Raw genomic sequence first — 18,560 nt, 5'->3', positions numbered from 1 at the left:
CCTCTCGGATGCAGGTAGAGCGGGTTAAACCGAGTAGAAAAGTCCTCTATCATTTTTCGATTTTTGTAATAATTAATGAGAAATTAATTTAAAAATATCGGCCAACTTGCGCGAGTTTAAGTGCGCAGCGAGAAGAGACCCGTGGCGATACAGCTCACTATTATTTGGTTACTAGGCGCGCGATGAAGCGTTGGGAGAAGCACTCTACAATTGACAACGACAACATACGAACGGTGCGTAACGCTAGATCCTTGCGTCCTAGCGATTACGTAACAGTGGGCTGTCTCTTCTCGCCGCGCGCTTAGACTCGCGGAAATTGGCCGATCTTCTTTAATTAATTTCTCATTAATTAATACGAAAATCGTAAAACGGTAGAGAACTTTTCTACTCGGTTTAACTCGCTCTACCTGCACTCAAGAGGTGATTCAGCAATTATCGGACACCTGTATATAATAATGCATATTATAATCAGCGGAATAACTACTCGGAGTTAATAAATTATCATAATAGACTTGTACAGTGTATGTTTTCTATTTTATGTTTAATTTATCACAAGTGGCACACTTTTTCACATAATTTAAGTTTAATTAATACACAGGATATCGTTACACTTATCTAAATCGTTGCAATAGGTGACGAGGTCGCGCAGAACAGCCGCTTTGCAGTAGCAAAGAATAATAGTTTTAATTAAAAATGATTTTACATAAAAATGATCATTTTTTTCAAAATTTTTTCTATTCTGCACGTAATTTTTTCTATTTTACAAGCATTTGTGTTGAAAATCTCTAATCATTTTATCCGCAGCTAATCCTTCGCTATTAAATACCGTAAGGTCAGATAAAGTCATCTTATGCGTAATCGTTACACACTGTTACTTAATGACATCAATGAGAGGTGCGCATAACGCGCGCATCGCCAGCATTCGTATACTTTCACTATGGCAGTAAGTGAAATCAAATCTATTGAGGAAAATAATTGATTTATTCTTTTGTTTTTGCTTTATTCCTTGTAAAATGTCACTTTATTCGTTAATTAAAATAATACAAAAATGTGTAAAAATTAATTATTATTAAACGTATTATTGTGCTTGAATGGAGCATTATGGCAAGCAAATTTTAATATTAAAATACATCACAGATTTTAGCTCTTCAGTCCTGATGCAATAATAGAGAAAAAGTGCCAGCGTTGAGGACTTTAAAGGTAGCTGTGATAATAATTAGCATTAGTGTCAAGAGTCCTTATTAAAGCATATGCACATTACATGCACATATAAACAGAATGCACTCGTAGAAATTCTCCGAAGTATCTTACTGGATTATAATTTTTTTTATTGTGAAATAAAGTGGCAATTACAACTTAATCCCAAAATGGTAAACTTCTTTATCCGGACAGTCATTATATGGACAGTCATCTCAAGTATTAGAACTGTATCAGAAGTGCGCCGTCACGAAAGACGAGGCGTATCTACAAAATTTTTTCCGTAACACGATCACTTGCCTTGGCGAAAGCCAGAGTATCGCACATTGTCCTAAGAATTTGATTTATCATTAGAATAATTAGACGTGTGCGGGAAACAGATTGCTATCGAACGTAGCAACAATGTAGGTAATTATCGTTCCGCGTGCATGCACCTCATGCGAACACGCAGATATTCGTGATTATCTTCTCTCTTCAATCGAGAAAGCTCGTCGCACTGTTTGCGTTCCTCTTCGAAGACCGATATCCGATTATCTTGAACGGTCGCGACGACGTGCGTTAGATGGATATGTTACGCAACCTTGATTGGCTGTTTGATTGCGTCAAGTGATGAGAACAATAGCCCGTATCCATCCAGTCAGGCACATAGGCCCCATTTTACCATCTTAATCTACGACATCCGCGGTAACTTTATCCTCTATTGTGTGGCGCGCGCTTCCATGTGCCGGAAATTTTATTCTGTTCTGTTTTGCCCCGCGAGAAAAAATGAAGGTCGATTTTCGCGAATGTTATGTGTGTCACGCGCCATTGGCGAATAACCGCATGATGAAGACGATAAAGCTTTAATGTTCGTGATTTGCAACGAACAGTAAATGAAAGTGTGCGACGTATTTATTAAAATTTAGCTGGTTGAAAATTGTATTTTTGCATAAAATCACAAAATATACATAAAAATAATATAAAATAATAAAAAATTTGCGATGAAAATATTTTAATATTTAGCAGTACGTGAAAATAATGAATTAAAAATTATTTTAGTTGTTAGTATATGCAAAAATATTTTAATATTTAATTCAATTTAATTTCAAATTTTTTGTTAGTTTTTCTCCAAGTTTAATAGTTTATTTTTGTTACAAGTTAAGAAAAATAAAAAATGGTTCTTTTGAATATGTTGCACATCGCAGCATAAACTTAGTACTTATTGTATTTATATAACAGTAAGATATAATAGTTGATCGTCTTTTTTATTTAAATAATGAATATGTTTATGTAACATAATAAAACTGACATATGTAACCGTAAAAACGTGTATCCATAGCATGCAAAATATTTTAAGCAATTATTTATGAAGCGAAAAAAACGTTGTCATAACGATGCATTGAAAATACCGCGATAAAATGTTAATAAGATCTATTAATTACTCTCGCTGTATCTCTTTATATAATATCTCAAGAATTTATATCACAATTACTATGATTTAAGTAAGAAATATTTAATCGCATCGTTTATTGTACGAGATGAAGGAATTATGAGATTTATTGCTTTTTTATTATTACTTGCTTGGTAATACATGCATCTGCGTATTGTACTTCTTCTCATCTAACACTAACTTAATTTATTACAACTTGTGTTTATTATTTTTACGGAATACGACAGTAATAAACAATAAATGGAGAACAGTGCTGAATTTCTTGCCAAAAAATGCTTTAAAACATTTTCATATTATAAGAGATCTCATCATGGTATAAATAATATTATTATGAAAAATATTTTATACTATAATTACGATATACTATAGATAACTGTCGCGACAAAACATTCATAAACCAACGTTTCAAAAGATATATATAACAAGCGCTTTCATTTCGCGCTATAACTTCAAAGCAAATTTCTACTTTTTACTAGGAACATTTATTTCATTTATTATTCACGCGGTCCATTATTTTCAACCCTCTCAAATCAAACGCTTTTCTCGGATACGGTGCTCCTGTCGCTTCCCATTCTTTGTGGAGCGCGCAACGCTCGCTGGTTGCGGGTGGTTATAGTTGTGGGTAGCTCTCTGTCGCTGCCCATTCTCCTTAGACTAGTATCTCTATCTGAACGATCTTTACTCTTGGGATACCTTGGCCCACGTACGTTCGCGTAGATAACATAAACAGCAAGAATTCCCACCAAGAACATCGCGACTCCCACGCCGCTTACTGTGCACACCTGTAACGTGGAAATTAAATTACGTTGCGCTTCTGAAATGCCGGATTTCCGTAGATATGTAAAAACGTGGACCTAAGAAGGTCTGAGATTTTCTCTTTTCTGCTACACTGATTTCATCTGTAACACGAGAAAGAACTGGCTACAGGAATATTAATTTTAATTTTCAAAAATATAAATTTCAGGAGAACATAATGTAAGATTTATAAGAAAATCTGAAAGTTTACTTACACGATCGGTCACAAAAGTAATGAGATGCATTATCAAAGTACTTACGTTCAATAATGAAATTTCTGTAATTTTCAAGAAGCACATTTTTTTCTTTCTATAATACATGATTAATGGTTCAATATTACTTCATATGTTCAAAGAATGAAAGAAATCCGCGAGTCACGTAAAATATTCTTGTTCAACGGCGACGTGGGGGGCGGGGGGGGGGGGGCTTTAAAAAGCCACTTTCATTACTTTTGTAACCGACCTTGCAAAATAATCCATCAAAGGCATATCACCATCGTCCACCACTCGTCGTCGTTCATTCCCGAAACTGGGATCTGCGCCGCGTCGCTGTCCTTCGCCTGCAGCATCCTGATCTCCTTGACAGACGCGGCGCATCCCGTTCGCGGTACATTCTCTCGGTTCAGAAGTTCCCTGAATGTGTACGGTATGTCCTCGTCGTTTCCTTCTCCGTGACTTTCATCCGTTTCTTCCGTGTCGCTCTCTTTATACAATTTACTTTTGCCCCAATAAACCTTCGTCTTGTTCTTGCGTGCAATTACACTACCCAAACTCTTCAGCTCGCCTGTCTTCGTCTTCATAGACAGATCGAGAAACCTCGGTGCGGCTTGCAACTCCGCATTGTGCGTTATTAACATGTTCGTTACTACGTGATTCCAGTCCGAAGGATTTATCTGGTTTTTGCATTTGTTGTTTGCGCTATTCACGGGATATATCATTAAAAATCTTATGAAATCTTATTGCAACCACGATAATTCTTTAAATATAAATTATGATGTGATAAATTGTGGAGCTGAGATGGAAATTATGCCTGCATAGCAACGAATAATTGGTAGTAAAGCTTTATTTACCAGACCGATATTATATAATAGCTTAGCCATTCACTTGACTCGCTTTACGTTAGATGCACGATATCGATTGATTAATTACACTTGTTTTGCAACATTATCGTATGTTATTACCAAGGTTGGGAGAGTTACTTTATAAAAGTAACTCGTTATTTACCGTTCTTTTTTCTAAAAAGTAACTCGTTATCGTTACTCGTTACCAATTTTAAAAAGGAACTCGATACCGTTACCGTTACTCAAAAAATAACGAATCGTTATAATTTCCGTTACTTTTTTTTATATATAATACAAATTTTATGCAATATTTTTCTGATATAAGATTAAATTAAACACTACAAATTTACAGTAAACATTAAAAATTTTTAAACATTATTTTTCATTAAAGTAACAAAAATGATATAATTTTAATAATGATATCGCTATTAATATAAAATATAATAATTTTAATAATATATAATAAAAGTAATAATTTTGATGAGATATTTTAAATAAGAAAAATTTTTAATAAATTGTGAACAAGCTTTCTTAAAAATTTTTAGATGCTGTAAATATAAATTAAAAAGTTTTCTTATTGTTAGTTTTTCTATAAATTCGTAGATATAAAGAGTAAATTTGAAAAATGTAACGATAAAAGTAACTGTTAGATTCGTTACTCGTTACCGAAAAATGTAATAAAGTTACTTTTTTCGTTACAAAAAAAATTTGTAACGCCGTTACCGTTACAGTTACAGAAAAAAAGTAATTGTAACGGTAACGGCGTTATAAGTAACGCGTTACTTCTCAACCCTGGTTATTAGATCGCATATTTTATTGTTAATGAGATAATTACGCGAGATGATTATCATGGATTGTTAAAAGTTTTGCAATGCTTACCATAACGCTTTTAAAGCCTTCACATAAATTTTTATAGCACTCTCCAGCCATCTGACTTGCCTCAACTCCGCGGCATCGTATTTTCCAAGACCGTTTCCAGGCATCCACCATTGTGAATTCTCGACTCTCTTCTTTAAATCGTTGATATTTCTAAAACAGTTTTAATTAATTGATTGTACAGGGTGAAGTAGGGTAGAGTACAGGGTGAAGTATGAAAAAAGTAGAATAAAATAATTAAGTAATTAAAATAAACATAATAAAAAATGCTACAAATCTATCTGGGCGCTCAATAATAAATATTGTCGAAGTGTTGTCTATCGGAATTGACACAAAAACTCAAAACCTTTTGAAACCTGTTAAATACACTGTTTTTAAAATGACTGGGAAAATATCTGAAATACATTTTTGAATGCTCTGTTTTAGCTTATCAGTGTTTTCCGACGGACAACACTTTGAAAATATTTATCACTGAGCACTTAGATAAATTTGTAGCATTTTTTATTATATTTATTTTAATTACTTAATTATTGTATACTTCTTTCATTTTATATGGAATAAAATTGACGGGTTTTCTCTACAACATTTAATTCATTTCATTCGTTGCAAATAGCAATTTACTTTAGACACCTTTCCAATGGTCACACTGTACATATTTCTTAATTAATTTTGAGGTATTGTGTGTATTTGATCTTAAGCCTCTCTTAAACATAATATATATGTGAAATAATATACGCTATACACTTTAAATTGATGTTTTTTAATTTTAAATAATGGAACTCTTTCTAGAAATTATGAGAACTTTAGATTTTTAAAAATCTGATCAGAAATTATTAAAAAGTCGTCGAAGAGCAAACTGAGATGCAGCGTGAACCTGGCGTTTCAATTTGTCCTAAGCCATTTTCTTCGATATACGACCGGAACTAATTAATTAATTTATCAGAAACTCTAGAAATAAAGCCATAACTTTCAATAATATGTGAGTTTTCACGAAATGAGACGGCAGCTTCACACACACATACTAATTTGCTATAGAAATAGAGCAATAAAAAGAATAGTGGAAAAAACCAAACTAGCTATTATGCAAATTTATCATATGCATTATATTAATGCAAATTTTATTGCTTATTTCTCACATTATGCACATAATTTAACAATTAAGTTTGCAAATATATTTTTTATACGACTGGGTTGGCGACTTTAACGCACTAGAAGTATATAATATTCTCTTAGCTCTTCACTATATCCCACGTGTTAGTAATTATTTAGTTTTTAGCAAGTCATTCTTTTATTGCGTTGTAAGTGTTGAATAGTTTTTTGCAGAGAATTATTAAAATTTTTTTAATTTCTGAAAAGATGACGAAACAATTATAACAATTGAAAATTATTCACGAAAAGGAAACGATGGCGCGTGCTATTGCAAAGCGGCAAATTCACACAATGTAGTAAGATTTCTTTGCGTCGATTTAAGAATGACCTCGACGCGGTTGCTGTTCCGGAGAATGAAACGGGTAAGGTGCTAGGAAAAAAAGAAGAGTTCCGGTAATTTTACCGCGATTTATCGAAGATCCTTAACCTCGATAGAGCCCGACACATTCGACGGAAGTAGAAATCGTCATTCCGGACAGGTGTGTTTATATACGGTGTTTTAGTGAGTATGACACACACGTGATTGGTATAACGTTACTGACTTTGTCACGCAAATATAATTGAGGTCATAAACGCGTAACCACCAAGTAGTAACAAAATCCGCGTAATAGCGCTAAAGAATGCACTCGCGTTTTTAATTAAAAGATCCCGCAACGGTTCTGCTAATAATGGCATTACGATGCATTGTTAATGGCGCAAAAAATCGGTTTTCATCAATTACGCGTAATGAGTCGAATAGTTGTATTAAAATCTGCAGTAATTTACGTAGGTAACCTTCCGCACTCAATTACTCGTTTCTGTGCAATCGCAATCAATAACTCATTAACATCGCGTACGTAACTTGCTAAGTTTGCGATTAATAATAGAGCGGGTAGCGAAGAGATGCGCCGCTGGTATTACATATTTATGGGTATTTGAAGCTCCTTAAGTAATTTATTATAGAGAATGTGATAATTATGCATATGACGATAGTGATCAAAATTTTATACTTCAAGATTCTGCTTCACTCTAAAATATATCGTATGTTAGGAATTTGAAAAAAATAGAATTTTGCATAATTTACAAATAAATTTCGTAAAACTTTTTCATAATTACCTGGAGTCTTCTAAGAGTAATATGGTGTTGCTTGAAGTTATTTGATTCAAGTAATCTTTTAAATTTCCCTCGCTGATGATCAATATAGTTGCGTTCGTGGACTTATTGAAAAACTTCTCGTTTGGTTTTCCAATGTGTACGATTTGTGACGTGTAATCTATAAGAATCAAACTTATATAACATTTTGCCATTGAAAGAGAATAAAAAGTGAGACATTTCTGTGTAAGGAAAGTAAAAAGTTATATATCTTTGTACTTCCCTGTACAAGGAAAGTAAAACAAGGTTTTATACCTTCTTCATCGCTATCGTGAACTATGACGCATAAATTTTTTATTATGGCATTTATTGTTAGTTTTTTTGCAATATTTTGTATGTCATCATCATTCTCATTATCAGCGTTAGCTATTAACGTGAAGGACTTCCATTTTAAAGTTTCTATCATTCTCAAGATTCCCTATAAATAAAAAATCATAGTATCGTATTTCAATCACTTTTTGCAACTAGATTCATTTTAACTGAGTTTAAGTTTCGCCACTATAGTTCTATATAAAATATTTACTTCTAGCAACTATAATTAAATTTAAAAAAATTTTAATAAATCGTTATTAGAATCTCCAAAATATTTCAGAAAATGATATGCATACATGTGTCGAACGTTTATCCACGCGGTAATTAGAATGTAATAAATAATATGTCAACATCAATAATATGAATCCCGTTAAATAAATTTTGATATTATTGTTTTCAAATGCTCGTATAAACGAGTTGCAATATTATCGGAATTTGCATTATGCGGAAGTGAACTCAGCAATATAGTTGCTTTGTTGAATAACAATCTCCATTTTTACAAAACTTCAAGGCTTTTTCTCGATAAATTATAATATTATCAATCTATGTAACAAGAGCACCTGCACTATGCAAGAATTCGATTCCTCCGCTAAAAGATGTAAATACGGAGAAATCGACGGTTTTTTGATGATATGCGGCACTTTCAGTATCGACGTCACTTTGTGCACCTCTTCGGCGTTCGTCGTGGTATCCGGTCCGATAATTCCTGAACAATTAAGGGACGTTTAAATTGATCGATCTAAAATTACTTCAGTACTTAGGGAATACAAATTTAGTAAATCGACGGTGCTTTCGTTTACGGAAGCAAAGTTGTCAGGTTAGTGATTACCGGCGGTCACTGAAGGGAAATTTAATATCGAATACTTGCACAAAATGGTGAGACAACTATTGACCTTACCTAGATAATGAGGTGGATGCAAACAGTTGATGTCCGCCCACACGAGAGCCTTCATCACTGCTTTCAGAGCTCCCGCAATACTACCGCATGTATCCAAAACTGTAATATCTGAAAATAGTTTGCGATTAATATTTTATTCAACGTTACTGTGCTTCCTCTCTCTTTCTCTTTCTCGCTCGCTTCGTGTTTAATTTATTGATCCAATTGATTGGGATGTAATTAATTGAACGTTATATTAAATATATACGAGTATTCGATTGAAATCAACTGCTCTACTTTATATAGATCTACTTTAATTTACCGATTTCGAATCCATTGGTTCTGTTGTTGTAAATTTCGGCGAGAAGCTTGGCGGCCTCATAAAGCATAACGCCCTTCGTCGATAACTTCGTACATGATGTATCATCGTGTACACTCGTTAGGAATGAAATTTGCGCGATCTTGCTGCATTCCGTGCGTGCACCGCAAGTACACGCGGCGATCACTACGAAAATTATGCACCAGACTCGTGGAATGCCCATATTTTAATTATCATGGATACTTGATCGAAATTCTTTTGTTCTTATTTCGGTATTAGACAAAAATTAAAAAAAAAAAATAATTCTGTGATTATTTATTACAATAAGATATCGATATCGATTTAAATTAATACTAAATGATTAAACACAATTTTTTTGCCGCACACTATGACACACTTATCAACGTAAAATAGTTAAAATTTATTTTACAAATAATTATTAGTATTGTTTGTAAATTTAAAATAAAAAGTGGTTGTGAAATTTGTCTTTTTTGTTTTTAATCACGCGTTGCTATTATAGTTATACTATCATGATTGAATTTATCGTAACCACACAGCGCTTTGGAATTATATTACATTTTATTATATTATGTTTTAAGCAAACACATTTTTATTACACACATGGCAAGTTTTATGCGTGCAGAGCACTCTATTTTGTGATATAATGTTCCTTTTAAAACGTATAAACAATATAATGTTACGGTATAATGTCTGCCGTGACAGATTTTACTGAACTACCTGCCTCAAGTGTGAACCCTTGATATTGAATTCCGGAAGCTTTATAAGGTAACCGATGCGATATGCTTTAAGCGAATTTCTAAGGTTTTAAACACGTTCTTGAATAGCAGAAGCTCTCAAAATCCATCTTTTAAAAGAGCTATGAAAAAATTTTATATATATAAATTTTATTGAACAGTAAGTTAATTTGTTTGATAAATTATTTATTAAATTAGTTATTACATTAATATAATATTATAATCAATTCCTTTATTCTTTTTATGTTTTAATATAAATAAAAATATCTTTTTTATATTTATGGCATTAAATAAACAGTCTCGTGTTTTTTCTATTTTTTTATTAAATTATTATATTTGATTAAATTATTATATTTGATAAATTTTATGTTGTCAGTATTTTCTAGGAATCTTTTCATTCAACTCAATTATAAACTTATATTTGCTCTTTTCCTTAAACACTGAAAAAAGTGTGCAAGGACATCTATTTCTTACTACGTTACAAAGGATTTCTTTATATCATATAATTACGCCGCTTCAAAAAGCAATTATTAAAAATGTTATTGATAATTTGAATGTACTTACTGGATATTTTGTAAATTATCATTATTAACCATCAAAAAGATACTTTACTTATTTTTTTATATATAATTTATTTTTATATCAATCTATTTATATCACAATTTATCAGATGGTTTGCATAATTTTATTGTTTTTTAATTGATGAAGATTGCTATATGAGAACCACTTTTAATTTACACATAAGCTCCTTAATAGTATATTGGTTACCAAGAAGAATCCTATTTTTAATCCTTCTTACATCATTCATCATTGCGTAAGCATTAGAAGAAGTAGATTTTATTAAAACATTACATGCATTATTTTAACATTACTTTACAACATCTGTTACATTTTTAATCACAATGTACCACGAGTTTATGTATTATTTATTGGTTAATATGAGTAAAGTATAGTTTAGAAAAAAAAATTACAAAAATTATTTAATAAGTTGGTTAATTAATGCTATCTTTAAAAAATTTCTGCTCTCATATTTTTTTTTAAATACATACATATCTTTTTTTAAATACATACCTACATATTATTACGATTGCATATAAATCCATTTTTTAAAGTCAATTTAATGTATATAAATATTTATTTATAAATATTATTGCTGTAGAAGATTGTTTAAATTAAAGCTAAAGTTTAAAAATCTTATACGGAATATATTTTTTATATAGAACAATGAAATCAATTTAGATAAAAATATTAATGAATAAGTTACATGTGCTATATTCACTTACAGTTATGATTATAAAATGACAACGTTTGTAATTTAAAATATTCAAAGACGTGCGCGTATATCAACGGCGCGTATATAACAGTCCACTTTTTTTATCAATTCTGATCTTTTTAATAAATAAGATCTATATTACTTGGCACTAATTATATGGATTCTAAACTTCTTACAATTTAATTTTTTATTATAATAAAAATTGTCGTGGATTTTTATTATATAATAATATTGATCATACAGATGGCGGTAGAAATCAAGACAATATATTGAGACGACTGTGTGTGAATTGTATTATAATCCCAATGGGTAGCACGAGGTGGCACCAGTGGCTTGATATCAATTGATAATAAATTATTAATAAGAGCATGGACTCGCTCTTATTCAGCGCCTCTATATTATATCTTTAAATAAAAAAAGATAAATTATTTTTTCACTAGAATGGTTGAACTGCACAGACATTTGGGTTTAGCACGGACCTGAGCTCATGCACTGCGGTCGCATACATACACTTACATTTACATTTACATTTATGTTTCCATTTATACTTCCCGCTTATATTTATATTTTTCCATATAATTAATTAAAAATTAAGAAAACATTTTTTGAGTGCGAATAAAGTAGGAATGAATTTTAACGATCTGAGAAAGAAATGTATATCATGCAATTAAAAAAATTTTGCATATATAAAGCTACAGTCAATTATTATAATTTTGACGGTACGATAAAAAAATGTTGTTTTATTTTTTTTCCATTTATTTGTCTTATTTTTATGTATTAAATTTTCTGAAACATCTAAAAATAATTTGGATAGCAAAGGATAGTTAAATGTTATTCTTGAATTTTATTATCATGGTCTACAAGTTTCTTAATTTAAATAGTAGCATGTGACATTTTCGACTGATACATGTAAGAAGTCGTGCTGATAAATGTTCTTGCAAAATAATTTAATGTCAGGTTGTTGAATCGACATCGGCTCAACAATTAGAAAACGCGACAGACAATTTTGTTTTGCTTGCGGGAAAAGAATTTGAGCAACTCTTTGATGTTCGCGCAAACAAACCGTATTTACGTAGGCAATTCACACAGTACACGAAATAGACACACGCTGCGATCGCGTCATAATTCTTTCAACTAGATATGCAGATGGTTCGCGAACCGATCTCTGTACTTCAAAGGCAAATAAGAAAAAGCGCGGAAGGATATATTTGCGGCATTTGCCGGCCATTAGTTACGTTGGCGCAGAACCAACAATAACAGTGGCGGACTTTTAAAAGCTAGAGACGCGGGATTTTTCCTCGCATTTCAAACACCCCCCCTACACTTTCCATTCGTGGCTCGACGGTGCAGACATCGATCTGCCGTCTTTACTTATCTTTATCTGCGTACGTCTGCCGAACGTTCGATAAATCCTCCGACGAGTCCTCAAGCTTTGCGCTGGACTTGTATGTAAGATGCATGCTACAGCGAGTACATAGGAGAAAGAGATAGACGGGAGAGGTGGCACGGTGGAAAATTTATTCACCTCGCTCGTGTTTCCAGCGAGTCCCACTTTACTATCGTATTACGCTTGAGTTTAAGAGAGTTTATTTTAGCGGCATCTGCCAATATTATTACGTCAAAATCACGGCAGGGTCAAGTGGCGTAAATGAAGCCCTTGAATAACTAGGTCGGTACATCGATTTTTAATAATAAAATCTATAATTGTCATTTTTAATGCTGACTAGCGTGAACGGATGGACGAGCACTTTTTTTATCACTAACCATTTTTGTAGATTTTGTAATCACTAGTAATTTTTGGCACCGAAAATTTATCGTATTGTTCCATTTATGTGTGGCGCTTTTAATTATCTCGCTTTATCTTACGCATATTTCATATTCACTGACGAACTGATTTGAATTTATTGCGATTTTGCGATATTGCTAATGGAGATGCAGCTAAACTGGACCATTTCTTAAATTGGCCTGTTTCCATGTCTGTGGTTAATGTTTTTAACGGATAATTGCAAATATCTGAAATTTCACGTTAAAGTGACACAATACAGTTATTTCCGTAGTTAATCAGATATGTAAAAATCTTTTTAACCGATTTATCTCAATGACATTTCTCTTATCTTTTGATCTTTACGAGTATCTGATAAAGAAAACGGGTTGAAAATTTGGTTAATATTTGCATAATGGGAATTCATGCATAATGTAACCACTTTTTAATATCTTTGATTATGAGTCATTGTCTATCATAATCTTTTCCTTTCGTCGCTACGAATGATTCGACTCGATTGCGAGAAGTCATCAAATCGTTGATAAATTATAGTTCAGTTTTGGCTTTGATAAATTCAATATTTACATACGTTATGCCACCACATGTTTCGCATTAGAAATACTAAAGTCGGTCTGCAGACCACATAAATTCGGAACACATGCACAGGATGCATTAGAATTATACAAATAATCTCGGAGAAAGAGATCTTTCAAAAATAGAAGTTTTATTTAAGGATAATTATAAAGAATTATGAAATATTGATATCTTAATTTAAAGAGTTGGGAGATAAATAATTTTCGGCTTTCCGTTTTCGTTAAATAAAATTTTTTTCTAAACGATACAAAGAACAGTATGATCACTCGTCGCCAAATCTAGGACAAGAACTATGGCAGACAGATAAACACGTGGAATCATTCATTGTGATTCATGAACTCTCGTTTAACTAGCGCTCTGTGATGTATGTAAAAATCAATGTCAGTAATGTCATGCCAATAAATCCGTGATGCTCCTGCGAGACTTCTGGTTTCGGCCGCGACGTCGCGGTGCCTGCGACATATGTTAACACTGACAAATACCCAGGAGAATTTATATCCGTAATCGACCGGAAACGCGAAGACTGGCCTAGATTTCGCGATGCAAACTTTCGAGGAAAAATCGTAATTTCGTAGATGAGCGCTTTGGGTATCCATGACTTTATTATGAATCCATCTGGCATTTTAGATGAAATAAAACGCTTAGGGCAAATAAATATTGTGATTGAAATGCTTAAACTTTAGTTCAAACGAATAAAACTTGTAGGTTGCGCCCTTTGCGGCCCTTTCATTGAGCAAGAGTGAAATTAGCTTGTAGTTTATTATTACAGTTTGTTATTTAATTTAAACACTGGTACTACATTCAAATCAGATGTAAAGTACTTTTTACAAGTTATGTACACTTAGTCTCGCACTGTCCGCACAAGATTCGCTTTGTGATTAAACGTTACAACATTTAACGAGGTTAATGGATAAACCGTAGAATTACATTCACCGCCATTCATTATAACTGTCGTGCCGGCAATTTTCCTTTGCGCGGCATAATTGGGTCGCTTTGTTGTTGCTTCTTTAGCCGTCGGCAAACTTGACTCATATGTGGTTAGAAAAATTTCGTAGCGCTTAGCAAAAATAACGAGCTAGTCGCGGAAGAGTCGTGCGAGATCGGAGTGTTGCATGCGCGTGACCCAATATGGAGAAAGTGAGTCTCTCTCTCTTTCCCCGTTATGTACCTACGTATTATTCAGCGATCGTTCAAGTGGCAATACTAAGATTGATTGACTAGGCGATCGGTATAAGTAGAATAGTGCATTCTTCGCGGATAAACGCACGCTCATTCATCTTCTCGCTTCCAGAAGGTTGAACATTATTACATATAGATGCAAAGCATTACGTGAGCAGCATATGCTATCTTTCACTCGGTGAGATAATACGAGACATAATGATATTGTTTTAGGAAAAAAAAACGGCAACATTAGCAGTAAAAGCAAGTGACATTTTAAATGAGTAAATTAATCTTCACTTATTAATTTATAACTTTGTTATTCTACGTTGATTAATATAGAATAAATAATGACAAGAATATGTGTATAATTGCATTTTTTTTTTTTTTTCTTAACTTGAAAAGAATTTTTTTCCTAGCTAAAATGTTAGACCAAAGTGCAATACAAAATAATAAATGGCTCGATTTAAGTGTTTGACCATGTTTTCAGTCAAGCATTCATATTTTTGGTTATACGTAGATCAAGAATATACCAAGCATTCTTATATACGTTTATTATTGATTAAGAATCGAGCCGGAAATTGACAGCTCTGAGGGATAGTATATTTTTCTCAGTATCTTTCTCGTTCTGTCTTGTCGCAAGTTGTTATTATAAGATAGAATGAAAAAAGTATTAAAAGACAAGAAGGATATTTTAATATCCTGTATATAGACCCCCCCCCCCAAACTTCATATTATGTATTTTATATATATTCACCAAAATTTTGTATACTTGATCTATGAAGAATATTAACAATTAACAAACGACCATTAGGCCATCTTCAGCGTACAATAATCGATATTTAATGACTGAAACGTTTGTTTAAACTTTTTACTTTTATAATTGATTATTTAAATAATGAAAACTCGATAATGAAAAACTTATTTGTTTACCTTTCTTTGTCGCTGCTATAAAAATGTTTCAAAGTTATAAGAAGGAACAAACTTTTATCAAGCAGAAAATAACAAAATAAAAATTGTTTATGTTTGTTCTACAAGTTAAACATTATCAAAATGAACGATAAAGTGTTTATGAATAATAATTATTAACGAATGTATAAACAAAAATATTTTTAAGTATTTTGCTCGCCGAGATAGTTGTAGTTAATAATCGTAAATATTCATAAATAAATTTATGAGTAATGGGTTTATAATACTTTATGAATATATTAGCGAATCACGCCGACTTCACTCGCGAGAGCCCAGCTATGTCGCTTGAAACAATCGTACTTTGTACTTTTTGGGGGCTATTTGGGAAACACGGTGGCTGATTATTACTGTGACGAACGGTAAAACTCACGTGAATCGCACACGTGGCGAACTCAAAGGGAAATTATGAATTGCGAGCGAAGTACCGTCGAATTTCTCGCACGAATTTGGTGCCGTTGATTACGCGACCCAGTTAAACCGCGCGAACGCCACTGATGTCTTTCCGTATTGACGTATCGATAAATAAAATCTAACGTTGGCGTGACAGCATTTGATACACGACGCTGTATGACGCTGATTAAATTTTACATTGTGGACGTAGCGTTATGTTAGCAACAAAGATAATTAATGTATAGCATAAGGTCAGAGCGTTCAAATTTAGATTCTTAATTATCATTTATTAGACATAATAATTAAATATAAATAAAATATAAAATATTTACATTATATAAACATTTAAGCCTAATCAAGAAAAAAAGTTTATATTTCTTAAAATGAAAAGTTTCATAATTTCATTTCAATTCGACGCAGGAAGTTCAAAGATGGAAAAGGTTAAAGATCAAAAACATGTTTTCAACTTCGTATCTCAAATATTAAATTTTGCGAACTAATATTTATCTTCCTTTTTACGTTTAAAAATATAATAATGTCTCTTATATAAATATGACATAACAAGGAAAGAAATGAAATGATCATATTTGCACGGATGCAATTCATAGTATTGTAACAGAGTGTACGAAGATGTCAAGTGAAAATTTTAGAGAAACGGGAAAACGGGTCAGTCGATATCTGCACTCGAAATTTTCGAGTGATAAGAAACACCCGTTATGCGTCAATATTGTGACAGCCACACCGTAACATATTGCTGCTGCTTCGATAATATATTTTATGTACAACATTTGATTGAAATCCGTGTGTATCGTCAAATTCTCAGCATAAGTTTGAGATAACATGGGTTCACACACACATGTGCGTATGTGCGTTTGGAAAAGCTGAATTGGTATTTGCACAAGCCGAGTGGATTGAACGTGGGATCAGTATGTATTAAATCGTAAATGCAAATGGTTGACAAGAAATCCCTGATTCCGTCAATTGAGGCACTGAATAAATTTATTGCTGGGCGAATACCAATTATATATATGTATATGCAACAATTATTTAAATAAAATACAATATTTGCTACATGTGACCACAGTTTATGTTGTTGAATGCAAATATAATTATAAAATAAATAATAATAGATGATTATATCAAGAAATAATATAAATAATGATATATTAATTTTGTACAGTTTTACAATTTTTTTTAAGATTTATAAATTTTTAAGAATATTTTATAAATTTTTCTACTCTAATTTTCTCTCAATTTTGTGTCAAAGATAAGTACTTTTTTTTAAATTTGCATAATATTATTTCAAGAAAAATCACATTTTTAATCTTATTATTCATATAGTTTTCTCGTACGAAGCGTTATGATTACAGTGATTTTTTCTAATGAATCGACTGTTGGACTGCGTGTAAGAGAAATCAATACCATGTCGTAAGACAAACTTGATATAAGTTTCTTAATTGAATGGAGTACGTACATGACGTATCAGATTGACTTTTCAGATCTATCTATATTGAACATCACATCTCGAGACTAGTTTCAGTTAAAGTTTCTTAGCAAAAAGGCTATAATAGCAAACCTTATTAGTTGCATGCTTCATTAGTTGACGCTAAGATCAAAGGTCTATTATATCTATTTCACATGAAGATACTTAAGTGCCGAAGCGACGGAGATAACAATTTTAGATATAGCACTTTTGAATGAATTAAAAGCATTTATGCGAATGCGTGGGTGAGAAAGCATAGTTTGCTTTTAACTGTATTTGCATTTTCATCGGCAAAATAATTAATTATTAATTGGTGCATATGAAAATTGAAATAAGCTCTTCATATCATTTTGTACCTTATTAGTTGCATTTGCTGCGTTTGTTAAATTAAATAGAAATAAAATTAACGTGGCATCACGCGTATATTATGTGTAACGATATTTTAAATTATTTCAATTATTTCAAGTACAGGAGTTTTTATCCAATTTCATATTCTATAGAATGTTTTTTTAACTCTGGATAAAAATTGCATTAGTATGTAAATTTTAATATTAAAAAACTTTGGTCAATAAATTTGTACTTAAAAAAAGATCTAGTAAAAACATTTACAATATTATAATAATATAAAATTATTATAAAAATAATTATTACAATAGTATAAAAATTCAACGATGCATGTATAATGTACACCATTATTACACGCATATGTTAGAAAAATTTTAAAATTTGAAAATCGAGAGAGTTTATACAGTCAATGTGCATCAATAATTTATTTCATGCATACAAAGTATAAATCGGCTTTAAAATACGTACCTTCGTTTCACCGTCAAAGTAAGAAACATTGTGAACGTCCCAAATGGACATAATGCAAGTGGTGGGGGATCGACAGTGAGAGATTTAAATGGAATGTGCTTGGTTTCCTAATACGGAATCGTGTTTGTCGCTGCTTCTTTCATACTTTCGTACTACAACCGTTATTAGCCCATAAAAGGTATAGTACGAAAAGTAAAGAAGGAAAGAAAAAATAATTG

At 32.0% G+C, this 18,560-nt stretch overlaps 2 protein-coding genes across 6 annotated transcripts in view; one reads left to right on the top strand and one right to left on the bottom strand.

The window, feature by feature from the left end:
* The window catches only part of ETHR (ecdysis triggering hormone receptor), an 86,781-nt gene that overhangs the window by 18,056 nt on the left and 50,165 nt on the right, over positions 1 to 18,560 (top strand). The gene's annotated exons all lie outside the window — the stretch shown is intronic.
* On the bottom strand, positions 2,724 to 9,930 carry LOC105676304 (uncharacterized). Of its 2 annotated transcripts, none has more exons than XM_012374058.2 (8): positions 9,149 to 9,929; positions 8,848 to 8,955; positions 8,510 to 8,655; positions 7,893 to 8,055; positions 7,602 to 7,758; positions 5,361 to 5,510; positions 3,915 to 4,338; positions 2,724 to 3,408 (listed from the first exon to the last, which is right to left on the bottom strand). In XM_012374058.2, exons 1-8 carry the CDS (start codon positions 9,366 to 9,368, stop codon positions 3,157 to 3,159), a joined length of 1,620 nt encoding a protein of 539 aa, XP_012229481.1. In that variant the 5' UTR covers positions 9,369 to 9,929; the 3' UTR covers positions 2,724 to 3,156. The 2 variants fall into 2 exon arrangements, with proteins under 2 accessions (XP_012229481.1, XP_012229482.1); XM_012374059.2 differs by having other exon boundaries at positions 3,210 to 3,408; positions 3,884 to 4,338; positions 9,149 to 9,930.

The sequence above is a fragment of the Linepithema humile genome, chromosome 3, assembly GCF_040581485.1.
Source record: "Linepithema humile isolate Giens D197 chromosome 3, Lhum_UNIL_v1.0, whole genome shotgun sequence".
NCBI lineage: Eukaryota > Metazoa > Arthropoda > Insecta > Hymenoptera > Formicidae > Linepithema > Linepithema humile.
This window is presented reverse-complemented; position numbering and strand designations above follow the sequence as displayed.